Consider the following 18,049-nt stretch of genomic DNA (forward strand, 5'->3'; position numbering starts at 1 on the left):
ATATGAGCTTTATGCTTGCATTTGTGTCTGGAGTTTAAGTCTAAGCAAAGACGATGATATGTGCATTTGCCATTTCACACAAAATCTTTTTTTAAATAATTAAATTGAAAAAATAATCCATAATTCATCATTCATAATTATGACAGCTTTTTTTATGTGTCCTTCTTAAACCAAGCATGTTTTAAATGGTTATTAAAACACCTTATAGGGGCACCTGGGTGGCTCAGTGGGTTAAGCCTCTGCCTTCGGCTTGGGTCATGATCTCAGGATCCTGGGATCGAGTCCCGCATCAGGCTCCCTGCTCAGTGGGGAGCCTGCTTACCCCTCTCCCTCTGCTGCTCCCCCCACTTGTGATCTCTCTCCTTCTCTCACTCTCTGTCAAATAAATAAATTCTTTAAAAAAAAAATAACACCTATATACACCAATTGAAATTTTCCAACTCCCTAATTTCAGGTGTATTGTGAAGATCACTGGTGACATGACAATATCATTCCCAAGTGGAATTATTAAAGTCTTCACTAGCAATCCATCTCCAGCTGTGCTGTGCTTCAGGGTGAAAAATATCAGCAGGCTAGAGCAAATTCTTCCAAATGCACAACTTGTGTTCAGGTTTGTGTACTTTTGTTTTGAGGGTGAAATTTCTGTAAAACTTTTCCTTCTTTATTGAAACAATAATAATTGAGTTGCGTGACAACACAGCCTGCTGTTGCTTTTGTGTTTTGGGTGGTGGTGGTGGTGGTAGTTGTTAAATCCTTCTCTCCTGTCCATTATTATCTCAGTGTTCAGGCACTGCTGCGTTCTATTCTTTATCCCCCTAACTTTAGTTTTCCATCATCCCCCCTTTTGGGTTATTCCTACTAGTCTTCCCCGGGTCACCAAATGACAATACAGAAGCAAAGGATAAAGCCAAGTCGGATAAAATAACAAAAATATTTCTTATGCATACAGTGATCCATCACAGTGTGATTCTAACACAAAAGATTTTTGGATGAACATGCAAGCTGTTACTGTCTACCTCAAGAAGCTATCAGAGCAAAATCCAGCTGCTTCTTACTATAATGTAGACGTATTAAAGTATCAGGTGAGTGTCTTATCCTTACAAAAGTCCTAAATTAAAATAATAGAATTTCACAGATTAAATGAGTAATAGGTCATTGCCAAATGAGATTTATTCTAGAAATTCAAGAATATTTCCTTAACTTTTTTTTTTTAAAGCTTGCATCTTTTTTTTTTTTTTAAGATTTTTTAAAAATTTATTTGACAGACGGAGATCATTACCAGGCAGAGAGGCAGGCGGAGAGAGAGGGGGGAGGGAAGCAGGTTCCCTGCTGAGCAGAGAGGCCAATGCAGGGCTCTATTCCAGGACCCTGAGACCATGACCTGAGCTGAAGGCAGAGAATTAACCCTCTGAGCCACCCAGGTTCCCCCTAAAAGGACTTTTTTTAAGCTGAAAAGAAAGGGGACTAATTAATAAGAAAACAAATGAAAGTATAAATCTCACTGGTAAAGGTAAGCATATGTGGTAAGATGTAGTGGATAAACTACTTTTAAAGGTAGCATGAAGATTAAAAGCCAGAAGTAGTAAAAATAAGTATACAATAATTAGTTGAGGAATCACTAGGTAAAGATAAAATGTAACATTCAGAAACATCAAATGTCGGTGGAGGGGAACTAAAAATAAGGTAGTGCGGTAGATTATCTTCAAACTTCAGTGGTTCTGAAAATAGTTATAAATATAGGTTGTTACCTGTAAGCCCTCTGGTAACTACAAAGCAAAAACCTACAGTAGATACACAAAATATGAGAAAGGAATTTAAGCATGCTATTAAATAAAGTCCTCAAACCACAGAGGAAGAGCACAAAAGAAGAAACAGAGACAAACTACAGAAGCAGCCAGGAAACAGTTGACAACATGCCCATAAGTACACACCTATCAGTAATCTGTAAATAATCTTAAATTCTTCAATCAGAAGACAGAATAGCTGAATGAATTAAAAAAATAATAGAACCATCTGTATGCTGCCTTTAAGAGACTTACTTCATTTTTAAGGCCAAAGTTAAAGGATTTAAAGAGAAGTTCCTTGCAAATAGAAACCAAAAGAAAGGTGGGGTAGGTTAGTAGACAAAATGGATCTAAAATAAGAGGAATTAAGAGACAAAGAAGGACATTACATAGTGATAAAGGTGTCAGTCCACCAATATGATGTAGTATTTGCAAATATTTATGTACCCAACATTGAAGCACCTGAATATATAAGCATATATTAGGAGACCTAAAGGTAGAAATTGATAGCAGTATGATAAGGGAATTTAATACCCTGCTTACAACATCTAAACAATATATCAATAAGGAAACCTTGTTCTTAAATGATATGTTAGAGGGGATGAACTTAAAAGCTATATGCAGAGCTTTCCATCCAAAAGCCAGAATATACATTTTTCTCAAGTGCACAGGGAACATTCTCCAGGACAGATCATAGGTTAGGCCACAAAACAAGTCTTAATAAATTTAAAAAGATTGAAATCTTATCAAGGATCTTTTTTGACCACAATATGATATGTAACTAGAAATATGTTACAGGAAGAAAACTGGAAAATTCACAAATATGTGGAGTTTAAACAGTATGCTGTAGGGGCACCTGGGTGGCTCTGTTGGTTAAGCATCTGCCTTTGGCTCAGGTCATGATCCCAGGGTCCTTGAATTGAGCTCTGCATCAGACTCCCTGTTCAGTGGGGAGCCTGATTATCCCTCTTCCTCTGCTTCTTCCCCTGCTCATATGTGCTTTCTCAAATACATAATAAAATCTTTCCAAAAATTAAGGAAAAATAATATGCTACAGAACAACCATTGGGTCAATGAATAAATCAAAAGAGAAATTAAAAATTCTCTCAAGACAAACAAAATTGGAAATAAAACACAGAAATTTATTGAATGCATCCAAAGTAGTTCTAAGAAGGAAGTTCATATCAACAAATGCTTACCAGGGAAACAAAAGTTTCAAATACACTAACTTCACACATCAGAGAACTAGAAAATGAAGCCCAAAGTTAGTGGAGTGACTGAAGCAACAAAGAGCAGAAATGAAATACAGATGAAAAAGACAATAGAAGAGCTAGCTCTTTCTTTTTTTAAAAAAGATTTTAATTTTATTTATTTATCTGACAGAGATCACAAGTAGGCAGAGAGAGAGAGAGTGGGGGTGGGGGGGAAGCAGGCTCCCTGCTGAGCAGAGAGCCTGATGTGGGACTAGATCCCAGGACCCTGAGATCATGACCTGAGCTGAAGGCAGAGGCTTAACCCACTGAGCCACTCAGGCGCTCCTAATCTTGTTCTTTTAAAAGATAAACTTGATAAACTTGTAGTTAGACTCACCAAGAAAAAAAGGAGAGATGGCTCAAAGAAGATCAGAAATAAAAGAGGAGACCTTATAGCTGATAACCACAGAAATACGAAGAGTCATGAGAGACCATTGTGAACAATTTTGTGCCAAAAAATTGCACAACAGATAGAAGCAACAGATTAATTTTTAGAAACATACAGCCTTGTAAGACTGAATCCTGATGAAGCAGAAAAATCTCAGTAGACCAGTTATAGTAAAAAGACTGTATCAGTAATCAAAAAGCTGCCAGCAACAAAAGTCTAGGACTATACTGCCTCATTGGTGAATTCTGTCAAACATTCAAAGAAGAATAGTGATCCTTATCAAACTGTCACCCTCCATCCCCGGAAAAAAAGCAGTAATTCCATCTTATCAGGCCAACACTGATACCAAAGCCAGACAAAGATACCACAAGAAAAGAAAACTATAGGCCAATATTGCTGCTGAACCTAGATGGCGAAATTGACAGCTAACTTGTCAGCAAACCAAATTCAGCAGTACCTTAAAAGGATCATACACCACACTCAAGTGGGATTTATTCTGGAGATAACCAAAGTGATGATTCAACTTTGACAAATCAACCAACATATTGAAATATAAGATTATCATCATCTCAGTAGATGCAAGAAAACCATTTTGACAAAATACAACATCCACTTATGATTAAAAACTCCAAACAAACTGAATATAGAGGAAATGTATCTCAACAGAATAAAGTCCATATGTGACAAACCCACAGTTAACATACGCAGTGGGGAAAAGCTATCAGCTAAGATCAGGATGATGAGAAGGATGCCTGCTCTCAACAGTTTAAGTCAATATGGTATTTTTTTAAAAAAGATTTTATTTATTTGGCAGACAGAGATCACAAGTAGGCAGAGAGAGAGAGGAGGAAGCAGGCTTCCCGCAGAGCAGAGAGCCCGATGCGGGGCTCGATCCCAGGACCCTGAGATCATGATCTGAGCCGAAGGCAGAGGCTTTAAACCACTGAGCCACCCAGGTGCCCCTTCAATATAGTATTTTAAGTCCCAGCCAGAGCAGTTAGGCAAGAAAAAGATGTAAAAATGCTTCCAAATTGGAAAAGAAGTAGTAAAATTGTCAGTACAGATAATGCAATATGTAGAAAACCCTCACCAAAGAAACTGAGAACTAATAAATTAAGTAGAGTTGCAGGCTACAAAATCCATATACAGAAATCTTTTCTATTTTTGTGCAGCAGTAGTGAACTATCAGGACAACAAAAGTATGAAAGCAATCCCATTCACAGTTGCTTCAAAAGAATAAAATGCCAAGTAATAAATTTAACCAAGGAGGTGAAAGAAAAATGATTAAAGAAATTGAAGGTGACACAAATGGAAAGCTATTCCATGCTCATGGATTGGAAGAATTAATATTGTTAAAATATGCATAATACCCAAAGTTATATAGAATTTCAGTGTAGTCCCTGAAGTTCCAGTACCATTTTTCACAGAAATAGAACAGTACAAAAATTTATGAACCACAAAAACTCCAAACAGCTAAAGAAATCTTGAGAAAGAAAAAGCTGAAGGTATCACACTTCATGATTTAAAATGGTTATTACAAAGTTCTGGTAGTCCAGACTATATGGCATGGCCATAAAAACAGACACATAGATCAATGGAACCGATTGGAGTCTAGAAATAGGTTAGCGCATACATACTCAGTTAATTTGCAGCAAAGGAGCTAAGAATATGGGGAAAGGATAGCAATAAATATGTTGGGAAAATTCTTTACAGGGTAAAGAACAAAGCTGGGCCCTATTTTACACCTTACTCAAAAATAACTCAAAATGGCCATGTATTTGAATGTACGACCTGCAACCATGAAACTCCTGGAAGAATAAAAAAAAGTGGCTAAGTTCCCTGACAGTGGCTTCGGCAATGATTTTTTGGATCAGACCAAAAGCAAAGGCAACAAGAACAAAATTAAACAAGTGGGGCTACCTCAAATTAGAAAGCTTCTGCACAGCAAAGGAAATGACCAGAAAAAGAAAAGGCAGCTTATTTATAATGGGAGAAAGTCTTTGCAGGGTTACTATTCAAAAGAATTCATACAACTCAATAGCCAGTATAAAATAGGTAGAGAGTATGAATAGACATTTTTTCCAAAGAAAACCTACAGATGGTCAGTAGGTACATGAAAAGATGCTCAGCACCACTAGTCAGGGAAATCCAACTCAAAACCACAATGAAATAACAACTTCCCACGTGTTAGAATAGCTGTTATTAAAAAGACAAGAATTTGTAAGTTGTGGAGAGGATATGGAGAAAAAGGAATCTTTATGTACTGTTGGTGGAGTTGTAAATTAGTGCAGCCACTATGGAAACAGTATGGAGGTTTCTCAAAAAAGGAAAGAAATTCAAAAAGAACTACCATGTGTTGTAGCAATTGGATTTCTAGCTAGCTGTCTAGCTAGAAAACAAAGAAAACAAAAACACTAATCAAAACTTTATTTTCACTTCGATGTTTACTGTAGCATTATATTTTTCCTGATAGCTCACTACTGCTGTACAAATTAATGCCTGTAATGTAGACATTATTAACAATAGCCTAGACTTGGAAACAACCCAAGTGTCCCTCGAAAGCTGAAAACATAAATAAGATATAGTATATATGTAATGGAATATTACTTGGCCATAATAAAGAATGAAATCTTGCCATTGGTAACATCATGGATGGACCTTGACTGCATTATGCTAAGTGAATTAAGTCAGACAAAGACAAATACCATATAATCCCACTTACATATAGACCTTAAAAAACAAAATGCCAAGCTCAGAGATCAACGAACAGATTGTTGGTTGCCAAGTAGAGGGTTTCAGAGGGTAGGCAGAAGGGATGAAGTGATTCAAAAGTACAAACCTGCAGTTACAAATAAGTCATGGGGATGAAAGATACAATGTCCTGACTAAAGTTAGTTAAACTGTGTTGCATATTTCAAAGTTACTAAGAGGGTAGATCTTAATCCTCCTCGTGAGAAAAAATAATTGTGAGTATTTTGCAGTGTATAGAGATACTGAATCTTTAAGTTGTCCACCTGAAATTCATGTCAGTATATCACAATAAAAATTCTTTTAAAAATCTGTTAACACTATCCTTTCCTGTAGCCACAGTGAACACGACAATAAAAACTAATTGGGGGACGCCTGGGTGGCTCAGTTGGTTAAGCAGTTGCCTTCGGCTCAGGTCATGATCCCAGCGTCCTGGGATCGAGTCCCACATTGGGCTCCTTGCTCCGCAGGGAGCCTGCTTCTCCCTCTGACTCTGCCTTCCACTCTGTCTGCCTGTGCTTGCTCTCACTCTCTCTCTCTCTTACAAATAAATAAATAAAATCTTTAAAAAAAAAAAAAACTAATTGGGAAAAAAACTAACATAATCCCTACTGAGTTGAATATAATTATAAAGGAGTACTTTATTTAGATGAAGAGTCAAGTCGTTAACAGCTTAGATGTTTCTAAAATAACTTACAAATTTAATGTAATCCTGCTCAGAAACCCAGTAGAAGAGTGTATGTATAGGGTGTTTGGAAACCTGGCAGTCATTTTCAGGTCCTCTGGAAGAATAAAGCCTGGAATAATCATTAAAATGTCTTAAATGATAATGTGGAGTAATAAGTTTTGAGTTTTAATGAGTAAACTTTTTTAAGGTGTTAGTATTTATAGTAGTTTGGAAATGGCAGAATAGAGGGCCAGATCAAAGGAACAGTATGTCTAGAAATGAATCCAGGAATAAATGGGAAACTATTTGACAAATTAGCATTTCAAGGCAATGTGGAAATGATGTTTTTTGTTTTGTTTTGTTTTGTTTTTCCAGTAAATGGTACTGGGGCATCTGGCTGGAGATTTGGGAAAAAATTCACTCAATCCCTAACTCCATACCTTTAAACAAAATAAAATCTGCATGTACCAATAATAATAACAGATGAAACCATAAAGTTACTAAAATAAATCATGGGTGAATATAAATCTATGGGTATATATGCAGGTGTGTGTATATAATTCCATGTATTTTACATATTTTGATCTTGAAATGTTAAGACCTAAGAGTAATACAAAACCCAGAGGCCGTGGAATGAGAGTGAGATCTTTGACAACAAATAAATTAGTGTATATAAACTCCTTTTGTTAAAACAAGTTCTTAAACAGAATCTGTATTTATTTTTATATATATTTTTATATTTTTTATTAATATATAATGTATTATTAGCCCCAGGGGGACAGGTCTGTGAATCACCAAGTTTACACACTTACAGCACTCACCATAGCACATATCTTCCCCAATGTCCATAACCCAACCACCCTCTCCCTACCCTCCCCACCCCACAACCCTCAGTTTGTTTTGTGAGATTAAGAGTCTCTTATTGTTTGTCTCCCTCCTAATCCCATCTTGTTTCATTTATTCTTTCCCACCCCCCAAACCGCCCACATTGCATCTCAACTTCCTCATATCAGGGAGATTATATGATAATTGTCTTTCTCTGATTGACTTATTTTGATAAGCATAATACCCTCTAGTTCCATCCACGTCATCACAAATGGCAAGATTTCATTTCTTTTGATGGCTGCATAGTCGGAATGCTTATTTAATCTGATGGAAAAGTATTTATAAGAAAGACCAAAGACTTACTGTAAACTGTATAAATTAGTAAAGGTGATTAACTCAATAGATAGGTAACTTACAGAAGATGCTCCATGTCAATAGTAATCAAAGCAATTAATATTTTTAAAATAGTTTTCTTTTTAAAGATTTTATTTATTTATTTGAGAGAACAAGCGCACAAGCAGGTGGAACAGCAGGCAGTGGGAGAGGGAGAAGCAGGCTCCCCACCGAGCAGAGAGCCAGATGTGGGGCTCAATTCTAAGACTCTGGGAACATGAGCCAAAGGCAGCCACTTAACCGATGGAGCCACCCAGGTGCCCCCAGAGCAATGAATAGTAAGACAACAGTGAGATACTGGTGTTTAGCCCATTAATTGACAAAAATGGGCAAGATGCTCTATAAAAAGAGGTGGGACCACTTGTTAGAAGGTGTATAAGTTAATCAAACTGATTAACCGATTATATTGCTGAATAGTTGAATTTTTAAAGAATTATTTAGAGAGAGAGCATGAGCAGGCGGGGCAGAGGGAGAGAAAGAGAAATCTCAAGCCCAACATGGGACTCCATCTCAAGATCCTGAGATCACAACCTGAGCTGAAACTTAGAGTCTGATGCGTAAACAGCTGTGCCACTCAGGTGCCCTGAATAGTTAGTTGAACCTTTAATTCAGCAATTCCACCTCAAAAAATCAGTTCTTCACAAATGGGCAAAAAGCGAAGTTACAAAAATATTCAGTGCATTTTATGGAAGCCAGTTACGTACACATCTACGGAAGAGATTGATTAGTTGATCGATTAGTTACTACAGCCTTTAAAAAGAATGAGATTCATGTATTCATGCCTACCAAATGTGTTTAAGGATATGTACCACAGTGTTAACAATGGGGAGTAAGAATGTTAAGGGATAGGTTTTCTATTTCATATACTTCTATACTATCTGAATTTTTTTAAAGATTGTATTTACTAGAATGAGCACAAGCAGGGCGGGGGAAGGGGTGGAGAGGGAGAAGCAGGCCTCCCTGCTGAGCACGGAGCCCTATGCAGCAGTTGATGCTAGGACCCTGAGATCACGACCTGAATCAAAGACAGACGCCTGACCAACTGAGCCACCCAGGCACCACCCCTTGCCCCCATACTACCTGAATTTTTAATAGAATAGTTATATTAAAATGGCTTGTGTTTCTAAGAAATACATAACTTTAAAAAGTGCTGCCACTTAAGTGGGCTTAAAGTTTATCCCAAGTATTCATTATTATTAATTCTGTAACTATTATTCAGTGCCTGTTCACCAGGAATAGCAAGGAAGATAGTATATGTAATAAGTAGATAAAAATATATGTTATTGAGAAAAGGCAAAGTGTGTGGAATAAGGAAGAATGAAAATGTAATAGTGTACATTTAGACAGGGTGATCAGGGTAGGTCTCAATAGAAAGGAGTTATTTTGAGCAAGGAGTTAAAGAATGGAAAAGAATTATACCATTTACTGTGGGTCATGTGATTTGGATAAGGAAGATGTGGTCCATATACACGATGGAGTATTATGCCTCCATCAGAAAGGATGAATACCCAACTTTTGTAGCAACATGGACGGGACTCGAAGAGATTATGCTGAGTGAAATAAGTCAAGCAGAGAGAGTCAATTATCATATGGTTTCACTTATTTGTGGAGCATAACAAATATCATGTGATTAAAATTAAACACTTGGAGTTGGAAGTATTCTGATTCTCGATTTGGAGTATTGCATGATTTATCTTCAATTTAAATTCTTTTAATTTATAAGGAATCTTAAAATTCGATGTTAGATATATGGAGATAATCAAAAGTTACATACATAGATGACAGGATACTTTATGTGGAAAACCCAGAAGACTCCACTCCAAAACTGCTAGAACTCCTACAGGAGTTCAGTAAAGTGTCAGGATATAAAATTGATGCACAGAAATCAGTTGCACTTCTGTACACCAATAACAAGACAGAAGAAAGAGAAATTAAGGAGTCGATCCCATTTACAGTTGCATCCAAAACCATAAGATACCTAGAAATCTTAGCCTAACCAAAGAGACAAAGGATCTGTACTCAGAAAACTATACAGTACTCATGAAAGAAATTAGGGGGGAAAAAAGGGAGTCCCTTCCCCTTCCCCAGGAATGTGTATTTAGCACAAGCATAATGGGTATTTTGATGTAGATAGTCCTAGATCTATCTACACTTGGATAGTAGCTCTTAATCCTTGGAGATGAGCCTGATTTATTCTGCCTAGCAATATTTCCATCATTATTTTTGATTCCAAGACCTCTTGTGTCATACATGTCATAAGCATGGCTTGTTTACTTTTTGGGTAAAAAGCTTTATTTTTTTCTTTTCAAAGGTATCATCAAATGGTATTCAGTCTACTCCTCTAAATCTTGCAACATACTGGAAATGCAGTGCTGGCACCACAGATCTTAGAGTGGATTATAAGTACAACCCAGAAGCTATGGTGGCACCAAGTGTGCTTTCCAACATACAGGTGGTGGTACCTGTGGATGGAGGAGTCACAAACATGCAGTCCCTTCCCCCTGCGATATGGTAAATTTTAGATTTCTGAATTCCTGATAAATTTCTGCTGCAAGTCCCAGCTTCTAGAACCTAAGTTCTCAAAGTTGTCTTGGAAGTTTGAAAAGTTTTAGTGCATTTTACCATGGAAACCATGGTGTGTATGAAAGATTCTGTTCATCCTATTAGTCAAATCACTGTAACCTCAATCCAAAAGTGCGCTTGCTGTCCCACCCGGACTTGAATGATTCAGTACAACTTTACCCTTAGGCAAACTACTTAACCTCAGATAATTATTTTGCAGGGTTAAATACAGCATCTAGCATATCTGTAAGAACAACTGTCTTACTAGTTTAGTAACTCTCATCTCTTAACTTCCTCTTAACCCCCACCTTTTTTTTTTAAAAAGATTTTATTTATTTGAGAGAGAGACAGTGAGAGAGGGCATGAGAAGGGAGGTCAGAGGGAGAAGCAGACTTACCCGGGAGGCGGGAGCCGGGAACCCAATGTGGGACTTGGTCCCAGGACTCCAGGATCAGGGAGTTGTTCAACTGAGCCACCCAGGCACCCTCTTGTTCCCTTTTTTAATATGAGTAGAGGCTCTGACATTCTATTTGCTTCACTCTTTAATAAAATTTTCTTCTTCTTTAGTAATGAAGGTACTGAATCACTTATCCAGTTTTACTTTCTCTGACCAGAAGAATTTTGTAATTCAGTAAATTTCCACTAAGAGATAGCATTATATCATAAACACATCTTCACCAGGTAATACTAAAAGTAAATTTAGCCCTCTAGTTATTCTGGTGAAATATTTATTTGTGTATTTATTTTTAAAAAGATTTTATTTACTTATTTGACAGAGAGAGATCACAAGTAGGCAGAGAGGTAGGCGGGGGGGTGGGGTGGGGGTGGGGGGGGAGCATGCTCCCTGCTGAGCAGAGAGCTCAGTGTCAAGCTCGATCCCAGGACCCTGAGATCATGACCTGAGCCAAAGGCAGAGGCTTTAACCCACTGAGCCACCCAGGCGCCCCCTGGTGAAATATTTAAAATACATTTATTTATTGATTGCCCATCCATTGTAAGGCACTGTGCTGGACAACTAATCTGAAGATACTTGTTCTTATAGGAATGCAGAACAAATGAAAGCCTTTTGGAAACTGTCTGGTATTTCAGAGAAATCAGAAAATGGAGGTAAGTGTGTGTATGCTTTTTTTGTTTATAATGTAGTACCCCTGAAAATGGATTTTTTAGGTGTTTTTATGGAAAGCTTTCCCTTGGATTTTCTTGCCTTCAGTTCTAGAATTGACCACTAGGTGGAAGTTAATGCCTTAAATTTTAAGAGTGGACTAGTTGAAATTCGGAACACATCTCCCCCCTGCGCCCTGTCCCCCCAAGATAGAATATGCTTATCTCTGTAAGAAAAAGCATTTGTTTTGCCATAACCTTTATAAAAACTGTCTAAGTGCATGTGCTCACAGGATAACTTTCAATTTACTTCATTAGGTGTTTTCAAGCAGAACCTATCCTATTAATAGAACCTATTCTATTCCCAATCTATTCTGCTGGGTAACCTGTTAACTAACTGAAATTCTTTCAACACCCTTGAGGTCATTCTGTTATGGGGGTCCTTCTGGCTTCCCAGAAATCATGCAAAAGGTTCCAGACTTTAAAAACCCCCTTTGTTTGCCTTTCCACCTTCTTAAGACAATGTTTCCTCGTCCTCGTCGTATCACCTTAGTCAAACCAACCATCAACAGCTTTTACTTCTCTGCTTATTATTTTAAGGAGAAACAAGTTAATTGCTTACTCCTACCAAGTCTCCGTCTGTTTGTGTTCAGAATGCAAAGGAAAAATCTGCTATCTGGTCATCCTAGTGTCTCCCCTAAGTCAATTTAGAATATAATTTCCAGGACTGTCAAGTCTTTAATTATTCTGATTTTGTCTTAAAGTTAAGAAAATTCTCCTGCTCTCCTTTGAATGCCTAATTAACCTTCAATAACTTTTCCTATTAAGTAGAGTTTGTTTGTTTTTTAAGCTTTCCCAGTTTTGCTTACGGGTTTTTTCTTTGAACATTTTAAGCATAAAACATATAGTTTTATGTAGCCATATAGTTATAGTGGCTATTTATTTATGCATACCATGCTGAATCAGACCTCAGCTAGAGAAATATGTGTTTGCTGAAATAACCAAGATGACCTACAGTTACTTTGTTGCTGTTTGGTACTTGAAGTTTGCCTATTTTCAGATGCCAGTGGTGCTGACTTTTACACAAACAGTATGGCTTCTGGGGAGACAAATTTGAAATTCCTAGTTAAAACTAGAAGTAAACCAGAAATCCTATTTAAATTGAGGGCTTACAACCAATTAGTAGGGAAAAGAGGACATATATTTTTCCCCTATTTAATGAAACTCTACTATTTTAAGTACTAACAAGGGAAATTGTTCCTTCAAAAATAAGATACAGATTTTCTAACCAGGTATTTTAATAGTTTGCCTCTGCTCTTCAGGTATCAGTGTATGTAAAGAAATGGAAAAATCTTTTAAATGTGGTTCTGATTTGGTTAGTCAGCCTTTAAAAAGAAATATCCAAATTAGAATACTGTAAAATAGGAATATATTTCTATTCTGGCTCTATGCCCAGAAGAGGGACAGGAAATAATTCTCAAGTTTAAGGACTGCCAAGGTGGCTGCTCTTGGCCTGTAGTAGAACTTTGACAGAATTGAATTGCCTCTCAAGAGAATTGTAAAAGTTTAAGGGAGGTTTGGACAGCATTTAAGAATTAGGCAGCAGTTTACCCCCAGCTGATCTGTGCCATCATGCCCAGCCCTGTGGGCTGGATTGGGGTTATGGTATCTTCCTTCAGATTTCCATGGTGTTCAGCTTCTGTGCAGGGAATCCTAGAATGTTGCTCCTGCTACCTACCAATTCCATCTATTTTCCTTGACCAGAAACCTGAGCACACTCCTAGACTCCCCCTCTTTTCCCCCTTTTTTGACTCCCAACTCTGAAATATGTTTCAAATGCATTTACTTTTTTCCTTTCCCTTAGCCAAGTTGAGATCCCCTGTTTAATCAACTGTCACAGAGTCCTACACTGTCTTATTGGCTTTTAGATAGTTTCCCTACCTTGTATCTTGTACTTCTCTCCCCTTGTGAGATACTAATCTGAAATGTTTTTGTCTTACCTTTAGTGGCTCCCTAGGATTATTTCTTATGGTGAATTATAAAGATACTTCGAGCTTGTTCCTTCTATCACTCTAGTCTTACCTTCTGCCACTCTTCCATCCTGTTCTCCAGCTCTTCTGTGATGTATGCAGGTCCCTTAAAGGCACTGTGCTCTCTCATGTCTCCCATCTCTGTACCTGTAGTTACCTCTGCCTGCAATTCACATTGTCATCTTCACCATCATTTTATGTGCTTCTATGCCCATAGCTCTTGAGAGCTCTTGTACCGCATCTGTCACAGTCTTCATAATTATTTGGTTTACAATTTATGGCATATGATTAGACTAGGGTATGTTGAATAAATGGTTATACTGAAAAGAAAACATCTCAGAACTACCTAGTTGACCGTTGACCAATGTAGGGGTGAGGAGTGCCTAACCCCCTGCACTCCACCCGTCATGGCAGCACTGTATAGTTAAAAATCCACATATAACTTTGACTCCCCCCGAAACTATTAGTAATAGTCTACTGTTGACCAGAAGCTCTACTGATAACAGTTGAATACATACTGTTCTGTGTATTATATACCATATTGTCAAAACAAAGTAAGCTAAATCACAGAGAATATTAAGAAAATTGGAAGAGAAAATCCATTTACAGTACTGTACCGATGGGGGAAAAGTCCATCTTTAAGTGGACCCACATAGTTCAAACCCATGTTTAAAGGTCAGCTGTATTTGGCATGATAGACCAGTTAAATTTTAAGAAGCACAGTAGAAAATAATGGCATTGGTACAGCTTTCCCAAACTTATCTGTCCTTCCTTCTTTACCTCTCCCACGCCCATATAATGGTAGTTGGCTGTCATTTCTGACTTTATTCCTTCTCATACTCCTTCTAGGGTTCCCTCTGAACTGCCCTCATGGACTTCCTTTTTCTCTTTTTACTGACTTCAGCATGTGTCTGTAGCACATGTGCTTACTATTAAGTTAGAGAGAAGTAGGGATTAAATTAATTCAGACTCATTGAATAAAGTCTGCTTTGGAAACAGGACAATGGTTCGTTTACTGTATACATTTTATGAATTTGGCATAGGACATAGTTCATCATCTTCATTTGTTTTTTCTCTGTCAATTTTATGTTGCCCTATTTAAGTTATTTTATTCTTTGCCTTATAGGTTCTGGGTCCCTCAGAGCAAAATTTGATCTTTCAGAAGGACCTAGTAAACCCACCACACTTGCAGTGCAATTCCTCAGCGAGGGAAATACCCTCTCAGGAGTAGATATTGAGCTTGTAGGCACTGGCTATAGGCTTTCCTTAGTAAAGAAGCGGTTTGCCACTGGTAAGTTGGGAGATTTTAAGTTTTTAATGTACCCGGGAAACATTTATATTTGAACAGTACTTTTCTAAGCAACTGTTTAATAAACTGTCAAGCAGTTTATAATCTGAAGTCATGGAAACTTTGTTCTTTGACCTTTGTACAAAGTGCTAGGTAGAGACACACCTGGAAGAGAGTAATCATGGTCCGGACAGACACCTGTGATGTGTTTCTAATGTATTGTCAACAGCAGGTGGGGACTGAGTTTATGTATCTGTACCCACAGTGAAAATGTCCTCCTTTGAGTTCACGTGAAGGTGTAATTTCAGGGGTCTGCTCTGTGTTTTTCAGGACGATACCTGGCAGATTGTTGATGGACCTGGGACACTGGTTGGCTCTAAAGAAGTACAGGCTTGCCATCCTGTGTTGTCTGTTCTTTCCAACACTGTGTTAGCTTGAATTAGGTCTTTGAACATACACATATTTGAGAACTGATTACAAACATTAAGTTGCACTTTTGAAGTGGGTCATCAAAAGCAATAGCACTGAAATGATTTTCAGCACTGAAATGATTTTCAACACTCTTAATGATCAACTGCCATTTTCCAGAAGCACATTTGTTGAGATTCTCAGTAAGTTTTCCTAGGCTGAAATTTTACATTATCTTCAGTGTCTATGTTCAGTGGTAGTGTATTATCAGGCCTAAAATTTCAGGAGAGCAAGCACAAAATAATTCAGCTTTCCATAAATTTTTAGAGTCAAAGATAGCTTTGAAATTTCCTGAGTTTGATATTGAATGGAGAAACACAGAATGTGACTTTTAAGTTTTGGATAATGTTAATTTAGAATGCTGAAATTGAGTTATGTGCCATAAAGTAATCAGACCAGAGTCTAAGGCGTATGCAAAAAATGTATAATTTGATTCTCATATAAACATTAATAAAGTGTAAGTGGTGTTTTGTATACTTTTAATTCTCAAGTGCAATGTTTTTTAAATAAGCTTGCAAAAGACAGCAGAGAAATTTACTTCTGCAGTTAGTTAACTTTATAGAATTTGTGATTGTTTTTAAGAATTAATGCTGTAGATTTAATTTATTTTTATATGGATTACATAATGTGTGCCTTTTAAAACAATAACAAAAGCCAGAAATGTGCCTATCCAGTTTGTGTTCATTAATGGCCTCAGTTTTTTTCCCCTGGCAGTCTGGATCTTCTCTCTTCTGTCTTAGGGTGGTCAAGCATTTTTACAACATAATTGCCGTTTGTGTAAATACCTTTGGCCTTAGTTGGGAAGGAAATTCAGAGTAACTAAAGGATAATTTGTACTTTAACACTGTGGCTCACTTTTTCAGTGATACACTATAGCCACTCGAAAGAGAAATATACCCAAACATATACCTGCATATGTTTGCAGGGGGAAAACGTTACCTTCAGTTATTCCACCTGAGTATGTAAATCATAAAGGAAATATTGAAAAACTGATTAATGGTTAATTGGTAACTGCTGTTTTATTTATCAGCTTGGCACTTCCCTTCATTCTTTTTATCATTGGAAAATTACATACGTTACTGAACGTGTTGTGAGCATGAATTTTTTAATTTGTGAGGAACACATTTAAGAAACATTAGTTTTGGCATTGGAGAAGTACTGCCAATGTTTTCATTTCAACAGTTGGGAAAATTACCCATTTATATGTTTTTATTATGTAACTGCCACCTGCTAGAAATATGGAGATTATTTGAAGTGATGGATTGGGTTAAGCATTTCTTGAACTACTAATATTAAATAGTAAAAAACCTAACTTTATAGCAAATCCTGATTAATTGAAGGACTTAAAATATTTTGGACAGTTTCATGATTTACAAATGAAAGTTTTATTTATAAGGATAAATGCCAGTGTCCTGCATTTTATGTAGAAGTGATAAATTGTGTTATATATGATAATTTATATAAAACCACTAATTATTCTGTTAAGCTTTACAGAACATAAAACCCTTACTAAGACACTTATGTAATGTCTTGCTCTACTAAATAACAGCAGAAAATCTACTTACTAGCAATACATGTAACACAGTATGTGCTTTTTAAATATATTCAATGTTAGCCCAATTCTAAATTCAGATTTCACTAAAGCAGCACATTAAGACAATTTGCTGAAATGTTCATCTTTACTACACAGTGAGTGAAATGAGAATTGCTAACTCTTATATTGTGTTCTTTTAAATGCCAATTATAGCCCCTTACTGAAATCTTAAATGTAACTGCTTTGTAATCGGGCTCTTCTAATGAGCAGTTAATACTTTATTATTGGACTTCAGACACCATTACAGTCACCATGTTTGTTTTTAAATCAAGTATTACCTGACATTGTACAAATTAGTAAAATGGTTAAACTTCTGCACTTTCTTAATTACCACAGCCTTCATACCAAGTGTTGATACCTACATTTGTATTAGGCACAGGTTACAATTTTGAAGCCATATGAGTTTATATTGATTTTTGTTTTTCATTTAAATCCACTAATGGTGTAAAAAAGACCAGTAGATTTTCAATGGGAAATGTATTTAGCAAGCTGGTTCTTGCTTATGTATAGTGATAAACTTTGTAGCTGCCTCTTTAACCAAGAATTTGTAAACACAGAACTCTAACAAATGTGAGTTTTTAAGAAATGTTATTTACTACTCTGAGTTGTAATTAGAACAATGCAAATCTATCTTAAACAATTTTGTAAATATTTTTGATTTTTTTCATAAAATGTAAATTTTACATAAAAGTGGTACCCTTAATAAACATGTAATATATAATTTATCTGTTGGTTTATCTGTCTTTGTACCCCTACTCATAGGACTAGGCAAGCTAGGCAATTGGTTTGGAGCAATTGGTTTTGAACTTAGTATCACCATTTAGACAGGCATACATATTGCTGTGTTAATTTTAATTAGCTATATCAGAAAACTTTATTTGCAGTATAACCCCAAAATAAAGAAATTGTTTAATGAAAGAGTTTTAAATATATTTAAATATATTTTCT

The 18,049-nt window shown here is 36.6% G+C and overlaps 1 protein-coding gene across 1 annotated transcript in view; it reads left to right on the forward strand.

Annotated features, from left to right (window-relative positions):
• The window catches only part of FCHO2 (FCH and mu domain containing endocytic adaptor 2), a 147,402-nt gene extending 129,576 nt beyond the window's left edge, over nucleotides 1-17,826 (forward strand). Inside the window, 6 exon segments of the mRNA XM_059416377.1 lie at nucleotides 455-610; nucleotides 950-1,082; nucleotides 10,370-10,569; nucleotides 11,663-11,727; nucleotides 14,878-15,042; nucleotides 15,370-17,826. Of these exon segments, the coding sequence (XP_059272360.1) occupies nucleotides 455-610; nucleotides 950-1,082; nucleotides 10,370-10,569; nucleotides 11,663-11,727; nucleotides 14,878-15,042; nucleotides 15,370-15,392 (742 nt within the window). The 3' untranslated portion in view covers nucleotides 15,393-17,826.
• The last annotated feature ends 223 nt before the right edge of the window (nucleotides 17,827-18,049 follow it).

Source organism: Mustela nigripes, chromosome 12 (assembly GCF_022355385.1).
Source record: "Mustela nigripes isolate SB6536 chromosome 12, MUSNIG.SB6536, whole genome shotgun sequence".
In the NCBI taxonomy this organism is placed as follows: Eukaryota; Metazoa; Chordata; class Mammalia; order Carnivora; family Mustelidae; genus Mustela; species Mustela nigripes.